Raw genomic sequence first — 12,422 nt, 5'->3', positions numbered from 1 at the left:
CTGACAAACCTGACAAAAACAAGCAATGGGGAAAAGGATTCCCTATTTAATAAATATTGCTGGGAGAACTGGCTAGAATATGCAGAAAATTAAAACTGGACCCCTTCCTTACACCATATACAAAAATCAACTCAAGATGGATTAAAGACTGAAATGTAAAACCCAAAACTATGAAAACCCTAGAAGAAAACCTAGGCAACACCATTCAGGACATAGGCATGGTAAAGATTTCATGACAAAGACACCAAAAGCAATTGCAACAAAAACAAAAATTGACAAATTGGATCTAATTAAACTAAAGAGCTCTCACACAAAAGAAACTATCAACAGAGTAAACAGACAACCTACAGAATGGGAGAAAATTTTTGTAATCCATGCATCTGACAAAGGTCCAATATCCAACATCTATAAATAAATTTACAAGAAATAAACAAACAATCCCCTTAAAAAGTAGCCAAAGGACATGCCCAGACACTTCTCAAAATAAAACACACATGCAGCCAACAAACATATGAAAAAAAGCTCAATATCACTGATCCTTAGAGAAATGCAAATCAAAACCACAATGAGATACCATCCCACACCAGTCAGAATGGCTATTCTTAAAATGTCAGAAAAACAACAGATGCTGGCAAGGTTGGGGAGAAAAAGGAACACTTTTACACTGTTGGTGGGAGTGTAAATTAATTCAACCATTGTGGAAGATAGTGTGGCGATTCCCCAGAAACCTAGAGGCAGAAATACCATTCAAGCCTGAAATCCCATTACTGGGTATATACTCAAAGGAATATAAATTGTTCTATTATTAATAAAAAGACATATGCATGTGTATGTTCATTGCATCACTATTCACAATAGCAAAGACATGGAATCAACCTAAGTGTCCATCAATGATAGACTGGATAAAGAAAATGTAGAACACATACACCATGGAATACTATGCAGCCATAAAAAGGAACAAGATCATGTCCTTTGCAGGGACATGGATGGAGCTGGAGGCCATTATCCCTAGCAAACTAACACAGGAACAGAAAACCAAATACCACATGTTCTCACTTATAAGTGGGAGCTAAATGACGAGAACTCATATACACATGGAGGGGGAACAACAAACACTGGAGCCTGTTGGAGGTTGGAGGGTGGGAGGAGGGAGAGAATCAGGCAGAAGAGCTAATGGATACTGGGCTTAATACCTGGGTGATGGGATGATCTGTGCAGCAAACCATCATCTAAAGTTGATGACTGTAGTGAACAAAACAGCTTTCCAAAAATCTCTGTCTCTTAATCCCTGAACCTGCGAATGCTACCTTACGTAGCAAAATGCACTTTACAAATGTGACTAAATCAAGGATCTTGAGATGGAGAGATTATCCTGGATTATCCACGTAGGTCCAATGTAATCATAAGGGTGTTACAATGGAAAGAGGGAGGTAGGAAAGTCACAGAGAAGGAGATGTGACAATGAAGTGATGCAACTGCTGGCTGCCAAGAAATGAGGGAAGTCTCTAGAAGAACCTCTTCCCCATGAGGAAAAAAAAAAAAAAAGGACGGGGTAAGGAAAGAGATTCTCCTCCAGAGCATCCAGGAGGAATATATCTCTGCTGACACCTTGATTTTATCCTTTAAAAACTTATTTTGGACTTCTGACCTCCAGAACTGTAAGATAATAAATTGTTTTAAGCCATTTGCAGTAATTTGCTAGCAGCAATGGGAAATGAATACAATGACAAAAGTCATGAGTGCAGTAACCACAAAGCAGGCATCTGGGTATAGTTGCTGGTTGATCATTCTAATCTCTTTTTTTTTTTTTTTGAGACGAAGTCTCGCTCTGCTGCCCAGGCTGGAGTGCAGTGGCCAGATCTCACTGCAAGCTCCGCCTCCCGAGTTTACGCCATTCTCCTGCCTCAGCCTCCCGAGTAGCTGGGACTACAGGCGCCGCCACCATGCCCGGCTAGTTTTTTGTATTTTTTAGTAGAGACGGGGTTTCACCGTGTTAGCCAGGATGGTCTTGATCTCCTGACCTCGTGATCCGCCCGCCTCAGCCTCCCAAAGTGCTGGGATTACAGGCTTGAGCCACCGTGCCCGGCCCCGATCATTCTAATCTCTAACCTGAGACCCAGTGTTCCTCAATATGAATACCGGATCTGCACAAAGCCTAGTTTGTTTTGGTTTTGAGTCTGGGGCACTATCCCCCGCTCCCAGTATTCTAGGTTTTACCGACCCACAACACGGCATCACTATGAAACTGGCCAAGCTTGGGAACCTTGTCAATTACCTCATTTGGACTCCTACAAATTCTCTGGTTTCTAATCTGGAATCCAGACCCTGGAGAGGTTCTCTCTGCCTGAACACCAGAACCTCTGCCAGAATAAGTCATTCCTCCATAAATCTGTGGTGCTCCTCACTAGTAGTTGAGATTTGATTGATGAAACCTCTGAGGGCTGTCCTGGGCCCTTTGAGCCAACTGTCATCCGGGTTTAGCTACTGAAATCCTTTGGAGAACGCAGAATGTTGAATTGTGTTCAAAAGAAGGAGTGCCCAATGGTAAAAGTCTAGGCAGAGAGAAAGACATGAGGGCAGAGGGATACAAAGTGGGGACTATTTCTGTGGCCAATGCCAGACACAGGCAGGTGGCATTTTATGCCCCAGAGCTAATGATTCCCACCCATATTCCAACCTTAAGAAATCCAACAATGCCACCATGTGTGCTGAGCATGCTAACCAGCAAATAAAAATCAAATTTAGCATACTGACTTTTAAAAAATTAAATTATTGAAGAACATGAGTCTTACTGTAATCTCAAATTTTTTTAAATCACTTTCATTCACCTATTCACCAGAGCTTCAGAATATGTGTCCTTTTCCAAACTGCTCCCTTCTGCTCTGAAAATGAAAAATAATGCAAATATTGAACATCAGATTCTGAGCTGGGCATTGTACTAGACATTGGTACTAGACATTTGTACTGGACATTGTACTAGACTGGGCATTGTACTAGATATTTTTATTCTGTGTAAAACCCTTTAGGTGATTACTATTATCCCAATTTTAAGATGAGCAAAGTGTGTTCAACCACATTAAGTTACTTGCATAAGGACTCACTTCTGGAAGCAGGGCTAGTGTTCAGGCAGAGAGAGCTTGTCCAGAGTCTGGACGCCAGCTCAGGGATCCTACTTGTCTTTCAGTTCATTTGACCTTTATTTGATATTTTGTTTAGTACCTACTGTTTACTAGCTCTGTTCAATGTGTTGGATACAGCAGTGAACAAAACAGACAAAAGTTCTGTCCTCAGAATTTACATTCTGACCCTGGGTTTATTTTATTAGTATCTTAAGATATTCAGCCATACACATGCATCGTAATACTCCACTCAGATGGAAGCTTCATTCTAAGCAGCATCCTAGTTATACTTTCCTTGGGGATCTGACTTCAATCCTTAACATAAGCCCAACAGGAGTTCTTAAGTTTAGAGTTCCTGTTAACTTACATGTTTTGACAAGAAGAGCTGGAATTATGCATTTATGGTTCAGGTTTTATTTCCATGATTCCCAAAGGGTGACAGCCAATTGTGAGTTTCTGATGGACTGCATCTGCCTTCTGTTTTGCAATTTGAGGGTCTGAGCAGCACTGGGCCAGGATCAGGCAAAGCAGCTGACACATGCTGGAAGCTCTTTTAATGTTGCATCCAACCTCTATTGGAATGTGTGAATTCAAAGAATTATTTCATATTGTAATCCCTACTGCCCCGATAGTAACTTCTAACATTACTTTTTCATGCTGCCCGAAGTTCGGTGGAATTTCTATGAAAATGAGATTTTCACTTTTAAAATATTTTAACAGGCAGTGAGTCAAATTTCTACCATGATTAAAGCACGTAGACATAATGAAGCAGATTAAAATTTCTTAGCACCCATAGAAATAGAAATACCGTGGCTAAAAAGCCCTGAATCACAAGCCCTTAAAAATATCAAAGATAGAAATCTTGGAGCAGCCTGCCACCTTCAGGATAACTTCCCAGTTAACGCTATCAGAGATCACTGATTTCAGCTTCTACAAATTCCAAATACCAATCCATGTAAAAATGTTGAGTATAATTAAATAAAGGGCATTTAAATTAGAGTGGCTGAAGCCATCTTCCTTGCAGTGCTTTTGCTCTGATTAAACATTATATTTAATGATTACATTTCCCTTTCTTCATTTTGGTTCTTTGATTCTTGTTTTATTATTATTATTATTTTTTCTATTCGATTATCTTTACATCAATATTTTCTTACTTTAAACTGGTTAAAAACAACCACTCTACTTCATTTTGCTAAGCAGAGATCAGGACACTAAAAATAGATTTTGCAGCCACAGTAAGAGAAATACTGTAACTTCGGAAATCCTACTACTTCCTTCCTGGTGGGTTTATTATGGATTAATAACAATATTTCTAAAGGGTCTTAAATAAAAGCAGCACTACAGTAACCTATTCAGGAAATGCAGAGAGACAGAGAGAAGGTGAATGTAACACTCGTTTTTTTGTTTTTTTCTGATCTCTTATTGGCTGTTCCTTTCATTAAGTTACACAGAGGCTTAAAAAGAATGAAGAAGACAAGAGAGAAGAGAAATAGGAGAGGGAATGACTCAGCATTTAGTAGAATGGAGAAGTAAATTAGTAGCAAAAATAAGATAAGGGAAAGTATAACTAAAATCGATACCATTAGGTCAAATGAGAACGGGATGTAACAAATAATGGAAAAAGAGAACACAGTGGTTTGAAAATGCGTCAGGTGGGGGGGGGACAGGAAAATAAGAGGCATTTAAATTAGAGCGGCTGAGAACAAATATTCATCGACAATGAACATCCTTTCATTATTTTCCTTTTTAAAAAGCAGGAAAGGGCAACTTGAGAGCCCAGTTTGACCCTGGTGCAATAAGTTCCATTTTTATCGGCTAGCTCTTTGGTGGCATTGCCCTGTGAAACAACTTCAAGGTCAATTTCCTTACGACTTTGATTTTCAACTCTTCACTGACACTTTGGAATCACGTGTGAAGTCTTATCCAATGCTGGGCCTCACTCCACAAGAATTAAATCAGAAAGTCTAGGGTAGGGCCCGGCACGGAACTTTGCAGAGCTTCCTAGGTGACTCCCTCGGAGTTCCAGGGTTGACAGCAACCGTGTGTTTGGGACTTAAGTCCCGCCGCCTCCCGCCGGAAGCGGCCCCGGTGGGAGCCGTCGCTCGCCCCGAAGGGAGGGGCTCCCTTTTAAATTCCCTGGGCAGAGAAGCGATATGTGGCCTCCCGACCGCTAGTGGGCGACGGGCACGCATTTAAGCGCCCGCGGCCGGGCTTCCCCTCACAGGTGCGCATCCTCCGGTCGTCCCGGAGGTTTCGTGAGCCTTTGTTCCCACGTGCGGCCTGAACCTGCGGACCTAACGCTATGAGGAGATGGGGGCCTTAGTGATTCGCGGTATCAGAAATTTCAACGTAGAGAACCGAGCGGAAAGGGAAATCAGCAAGATAAAGCCCTCTCTCGCTCCCAGGCACCCCTCTACCAGCAACCTCCTGCAAGAGCAGACTAGTCGTGAGTGGTGCTAGGGCGTTTCGGGGCGCGGGGGCGCGGACTCCCGGGGCTGCCCACAGGCTGTGCCTAGTGTGGGCCCGGAGACCAGGGGACCGGCTTCAGTCTGCTCGGCCGCAGCAGCTCGTGTTGGCTGAGCGCTGGAAGGGGGAGCCGCTAGGCCGGTGACATTGAGACTGTCCTCCGCGCCCGTGGTGAGATCGGCCGCCCCGCCTACTTCCGAGTCCCAGAGGCAGCGGCCTGTGCCCCCGCTAACGCGGCACTCGCCGGCTCTTGTGACGGACTTGATACAGGGCGTCAAAATCCGAGAGGGTCGCAGAGCTTTCTCTAGGGGTCTTCACTGGACGATGGACGCCGAGCCTGACCTGGAATTTTGATGTCCGTTTAAAGTATTTTCCAAACAGTCCAAATGATTATGTTTATTTTTTTAAAAAATTAAAGCGGTTAGGCCGGGCGCGGTGGCTGAAGCCTGTAATCCCAGCACCTTGGGAGACCGAGGCGGGGAGATCACCTGAGGTCAGGAGTTTGAGACCAGCCTGGCCAACATGGCAAAACCCCGTGTCTACAAAAAATACAAAAATTAACCGGGCGTGGTGGCGCGCCCCTGTAATCTCAGCTAGTCGGGAGGCTGAGGTGGGAGAATCTCTGGAACCCAGGAAGCAGAGGTTGCAGGGAGCCGAGATCACGCGACTGCACTCCAGCCTGGACGACAGAGCGAGACTCCGTCTCAAAAAAGAAAAGAAAAAAAAGAAAGGGTTTGTGTTAAGCGTTTAGGATATTACAGGAAATTTTCCTTCATTTTAATATTGTGACTTTTTTTCCTTTCCTTAGACTATCCAGAAATTAAGGGAGAGATTGCTCGTAAAGATGACAAGCTGCTGTCATTTCTAAAAGATGTGTATGTTGATTCCAAAGATCCTGTGTCTTCCTTGCAGGTAAATGTGTGTTTAGTTAAGTGAATACGCAATTTACTTATTTTGGGGCTTCAGGAAAATGATTAAGTGTGGCAAGTCGTAAAAAGAGTGCTCTGCAAGTGTGTGTTGTGATCGATCTACACGCCTTGGCAAAGTTTAAGCACAGTGGTCTAAGACAGTAAGACACTTATGCCTTGGTTCATTGGATATTTACCAGAATTCTAAAATAACTTGTTAAAGTATTGATACAGAGCAACTGTGTGAATTATTCATAGTATTTCAGAATTTGTCAGGCATTACTTCCAGTGGTTGTCATTTGAGTGACAAAAGCAGAGCTTTAATATTTTTTTCTCATTCTTCTGTGGATTGAGGTATGATCTAATCTCAGAGACTCCTTCAGTAGTGTAGTTGGGTTTTGTGGGGTGTTCTGTTTGTTTTTTTAAGGATGTATTCAGATAGGGTATTTAAAATTAGGAGAAGGATCAAAGAATACATTGGGAATGGGAACCTATGTGTAAATCCATATACTGTATTATGTAAGTCCTGGGCACAAGTGCTTTGTATATAGTGATGAACAAAACTAGTCCTTGCTCTCACAGGGCTTATGATGCTGTGAAGGACACAGACATTGAACAGATGAGCAACGATGTGACCGTAATTATGGGAAAAGTATGGGCACTTTTGAGTATATTGGAGGGACCTCTTTGAGATGGTTTCTGAGGAAGTGATAGTTAAATGCTCAGGCCTGAGGGATCAATTGGAGTTAACCAGATGAGTTTTTGGGGGCAGGAAGATTCTAGTTAGGGATAAAAGTTTGATTAAAGGACAAGGAATTGCCAACAACTTCCAGATTTTTTTTTTTCACTTTAAAATATTCTAATACTGTCTCTGTCTCTGGATATTTGCACAGATACAATTATTAATATAATTTTCACTACAGAGGAGAAATAAAACGATTTGTAAATCGCTGTGCATAGTAATTGTAGGGTTCAGTTATCACCAAATGCTCACATTAAAAAGGTATAGGGTTAATGTCTGTGTTCTTTATGTTATTTTAAAATAGGTGTTGAGTAATACTCCCCAAGTATTCTTTCTCTCGTGTTACTTAATTATGCATCTGCAAATTCACTCTTGGCAGCAAAAAAAAAAAATTAATGCTTTGTATGTAGAAGACTCAGTTATACATATAATGAATGCATAGATATGTATATAGTGATACTAAAATTTCATGGGGACATTAGGAAAAGTCTAAATAGATTCCTTAGGGAGAGTGATAATGAAAACTGGAATTGCCTTTTGTTTATGTTCTTTGTTCCTTTTTTTCCTTTGGGCAGTTCATAGTTGTGGTGCCTCTAGACATCGTTGATACTGTGCCTTTCATATGGCAAATTATTTATTTGTTGTCTCACTTTTTAACATATTTATTCAAAATTCTGTCAAATATTTCAGTCTTTTTGTCTTTTGTGATAAAGGAATACTGGGCCCACTCTACCATCAAATAAACTCTTCTGTGTTTTCTTCTAGTAGTTTTATAACTACATTTTATATTAAAATCTTTATCTGCCATTAAGTGTAGTTTTTGATGTGTGGAATAGATGAGTTGAACTCTTTTCAAACAGATGGCTAGTTGTCTAAATGTAATTTGTTGAATAGCCCAGACCTTTCTCCACTTACTTAAAATGCATCTCTAGATACACATATGGGTCTATTTATGGACTCATCAGTTTTACTTATTTTTCTATTTTTACACTAGAACCATAGTTTTAATTAATAGAGCTTTATAATGTATGTTGATATCTCTTATAGTCTTCTTTCATTGTTTTAAAAAGTTTCTTGTCTCTTTTCACACATTAATATTTTTCCAGATGAAATTGTCAGGTTCTTTAATAAAAGTCTTTGAAGGGTAAAGGGAATGTTGTTACTGTGATGAGAGCTTTTTTCACTTTAAATTTGAACTGTTTATTGCTAATACAGTAGTCTTCCCTTATCAGCAGGTAGGTTCCAAGACCCTCAGTAGATGCCTGAAACTGAGGGTGGTACCGAACCCTATATATACTGCTTTTTCCTATAAATCTATACTGTGATAAAGTTTAATTAACAACTAATAAAATGGAACAGTTGCAACAATTTCAGGGTTAGAAGATTCATTCTTATTATCCATGTTAGCACTCTCACCATATGATTTTTTTTCCTCATTAAGTCAATGACTTTTACTTTCTGACTTGAAGGAAGCACTTTATGGCTTCTCTTTGGCATAACTGAGTTGCCAGCACCACGGCTCTTGTGCTTTGGGGCTATTCTTGGTAAGGTAAGGGTTACTTGCACACAAACACAGTGATGCCACACAGTCTGATAACCAGAATGGCTACTAAGTGACTAACAGGCAGGTAGCCTGTACAGCGTGGATACACTGTACAGAGGGAGGATTAACATCCTGGACAGAATGCAATGGATAGCATAAGAATTCATTATGCTGCTCAGAGTGGTTTGCAGTTTGAACCTTATGGATTGTTTACTGCTGGGGTTTTTCATTTAATATTTTTGGTCTGTGGTTGACTTCAGATAACTGTAGATAAAGCCTAGGACTACTATATATCAGAAAGTGAGTGGTTTTTATAGTGTAACTACCCATATTGCTAGGTTATTATTTCTGTTAGGTTTTCAGTTGACTCTCTTTTCTAAATATATTCTCTTATCTATGTAGAATTAAAAACTTCTCTTTCTAGTATTTATACTTAATTTTTTTTATTGTGTTATATACATTAACGTGCCAGTGAAAGTAGGCATTCTCACCTGTTCCTTCCATAGGATGTCTCCAATGTTTCAGCATTAATTATAATAGAATAATACTTGTTTTCTGTGAAAAAAATACTTACATCACATTTGGGACATTTTCTTCTATTTTTAGTTTCCTAAGTTTTTTTTGTTTGTTTTTTTTTTTCCAGTCGAGAGGTTTTTGAATCTTCGTAGTTTTTTTTGTGTCAAATAATTATTAATTTTAATATTTACTATTAATTAGAAAGGAAATCTGAATACAGACATGCTTGGAGTGGAAGGAAGATCTTCCTTACCTGGGAATAGGAAAATGAGAGAAGCTTTGAGATTTGGAAAGTGAAGAAATTGAGAAGAATGTTTCAGGCCTAGTTTGCAATATAAAGATACAAGAGTGTGTGATGCCTTTGAAGAATGGTTAGAGTTCACTGCAGTTATGGGAAAGTGTGCAGTGTGGATTTGGGAGAAGTGAGTTGGGATGGAGAGTGATAGGGGTCAGATCATAAAGGCCCTTATTTTTCTTGCTAAGGAGTTTTGTTTTATTCTGAAGACAATGGGAAGTTATTAAAGAGTTAATGGTCAAAAAGTGATGTTAGATTTGAAAGTAGCCTGGTGGGGGAACAGAGTGCATTTTATCTAATTAGAAGAGACCAGATAGGAGGTATTTGCAGTCATTTCTACAAGAGACATTGACTTGGACTAGGGTGATTTAGCAGTATGGGGGAGAAGTGAGTGAGTTCGAGAGAGACATATGATGCAGTATCAACAGGATTTGGTCATTGATTGGTGTAATGAGTGAGGGAGAGGGCGGTGCAGGTATAATCTCGTTTTTGGCATGAGAGGTGGGTAGTGTCGGTCATTGAGATTGAGGATATGGGAGTAGAACTGGTGATGGGTTCAGTTTCAGATAATATTGAATTTGAGGAGCATGTTGGTCATTTAAGTGGAGATACCTGTTAAGCATTTGAGTTGGGAAATCAAGAAAAGGTCTTGGTTTATCATCACAGCTTTGGAAGTAATTAACTTGTAGGCAGTAATGGAAGTTAGAGGAGTGTGCTGGATTACTTTGGAGGAATGTGTAGAGTGAAAAGAAGGCCTGGGCACTCTTAAATTTCACATACTGACATTTAAGGGTAAGCGAAAGGAAAAGGGTCCATGAAAAAAACCCTGAAGGACCCACTGAAAAAACTGATGGAAAACTGAGGGGGTGGCATAGAAACCAAGGGAGAAGATAGTTATAGGTACATTGGAGTGGTCAGCAGTATCAGATATAGTGAGATACTGTAGTGAGTCCAAATGAGGTCTAAAATGTGTCCTCTGAATTAAGCAACTAGGCAGTCATTAGAGATAGCAAGCATTATTTCTTTTAAACATTACCTGAAGAGAAGAAAACTGGTCATAAAAGAGGTGTTGGCTTCGGGTTTGGTGGGCATGTTAAAAAAGGTAGTAACTATAGCATTTATATATTTGACCAAAAAGCAGCAGTAGGCACGGTGCAGCAAAAAAAGGAAAAGAAAAGAAAGAATGTTAGGCATAGCTGGGAAATGAGAATGGAATGCAGAGCACACACGCCAGGATTAAGCTGGGATGGGACGGCTAGATGGAAGGATGGGTGTGCATAGGTTGTTTTATTTATGCTGGAGTATATTGGAGGCATTAGTTTATTTTCTCAGAGGAGACAAGATCACTAGCAATATTTGAATTCATTCAAGGTGTTTGGGAGCGCTGAGTATGAAATACAACAAAGATGGGAAACAGAATAGATGTTATCAAGCCAGCTGCTAGGGTGGCATCAGAATCCTGCCCTTTAAAAACAGGTGCAGTTTTTAATCAATTATTTTCATTGTTCTTTTAAAACACATGAAATAATGTGGTGAGTGGATGGTATACATTTGATTATTATTTTCTAGAGCTACCTATATTTCTTAATAGTGATAGAGCTATAGTTATGAAAGGACAGTGTGGCAAAAGTACTATTAAACTATGGCTCATTATAATGAGAAAATGAAGTTTGGAAAATTGTGTATAGAATTTGTGTCAGTCCATTCTTGCACTGCTATTAAGAAATGCATGAGACTGGGTAGTTTATAAAGAAAAGAGGTTTAATTGACTCACGATTCTGCAGGCCATACAGGAAGGATAGCAGCTTCTGCTTCTGGGGAGGCCTCAGGAAACTTATAATCATGGCGGAAGGGGAAGTAGGCATGGCTTATATTGCCAGAGCAAGAAGAAGTGGGGTGTGGGGGAGGTGCTACAGACTTTTAAACAACCATATATGGTAAGAACTCTATCGTGAGAAGAGCACCAAAGGGGGAAATCCGCTCCCATGATCCAGTCACTTCCCACCATGCCCTACGTCCAACATTGGGGATTACAATTTGGTGACATGAGATTTGGGTGGGGACACAGATCCAAACCATATCAGTTGTTATTTGAAGAGGAATAGTATAGATTTCAGAAGTATGAAAGTAGATGTCAAATCTTTTCTCTCATCCTAAAACCTTTTTTTTTTTGGATACTAGGTAAAAGCTGCTGAAACATGTCAAGAGCCAAAGGAATTCAGATTGCCGAAAGGCCATCAGTTTGATATGATAAATATGAAGAGCATTCCCAAAGGCAAAATTTCCATTGTAGAAGCATTGACACTTCTCAATAATCATAAACTTTATCCAGAAACCTGGACTGCTGAGAAAATAGTGCAAGAATACCAGTTAGAAAAGAAAGATGTGAATTCTCTTCTTAAGTATTTTGTTACTTTTGAAGTCAAAATCTTCCCTCCTGAAGACAAGAAAGCAATACAATCAAAATGAAGAAAATCACAAAAATTTCCTATGTGTACTCCTCATCCCTCATCCTGTATATTTTCTCGTTTTTTGCATATTAAATTATGTTAATTACCAAATATTTAATGCTCTCATCATGAGGCCATATTCTTAATATTTATTGAGCTCCTTGACTTTTCAAGATTGCCATAGAATGTATTTTGTTTTATTTTAATTTGGTTTAGGCATATTTCATATGTGCATGTCAGCATGATCAGAACATCTGTACCTTTATTATGGTGAAAGAGTTAATTTGTTATTTTAGGCACATATGCCAACTTTTAAATTGGTCATATTACCCCTTGGGAAATGTCCTGAATCCCTCAATTGAGTTTTACTTTCCAAGTTAGGT

General features: G+C 39.8%; 2 protein-coding genes across 2 annotated transcripts in view; one reads left to right on the top strand and one right to left on the bottom strand.

Annotated features, from left to right (window-relative positions):
- KLHL32 (kelch like family member 32) overlaps positions 1-5,220 on the bottom strand; it is a 242,603-nt gene extending 237,383 nt beyond the window's left edge. The window contains exons 1-2 of the mRNA XM_038001106.2: positions 3,102-5,220; positions 2,793-2,882 (exon numbers count right to left, since the gene is read on the bottom strand). The gene's annotated coding sequence lies outside the window, so the exon portion shown is untranslated. The remainder of the gene's footprint in view (positions 1-2,792; positions 2,883-3,101) is intronic.
- Positions 5,221-5,312: 92 nt separating this feature from the next.
- Positions 5,313-12,152, top strand: NDUFAF4 (NADH:ubiquinone oxidoreductase complex assembly factor 4). The gene is made up of 3 exons (XM_008007540.3): positions 5,313-5,565; positions 6,394-6,497; positions 11,771-12,152. Exons 1-3 carry the CDS (start codon positions 5,430-5,432, stop codon positions 12,056-12,058), a joined length of 528 nt encoding a protein of 175 aa, XP_008005731.1. The 5' UTR covers positions 5,313-5,429; the 3' UTR covers positions 12,059-12,152.
- The last annotated feature ends 270 nt before the right edge of the window (positions 12,153-12,422 follow it).

The sequence above is a fragment of the Chlorocebus sabaeus genome, chromosome 13, assembly GCF_047675955.1.
Source record: "Chlorocebus sabaeus isolate Y175 chromosome 13, mChlSab1.0.hap1, whole genome shotgun sequence".
Lineage (NCBI taxonomy): Eukaryota > Metazoa > Chordata > Mammalia > Primates > Cercopithecidae > Chlorocebus > Chlorocebus sabaeus.
The sequence above is the reverse complement of the archived record's forward strand: the minus strand, read 5'-3'. Positions and strand labels throughout refer to the sequence as shown.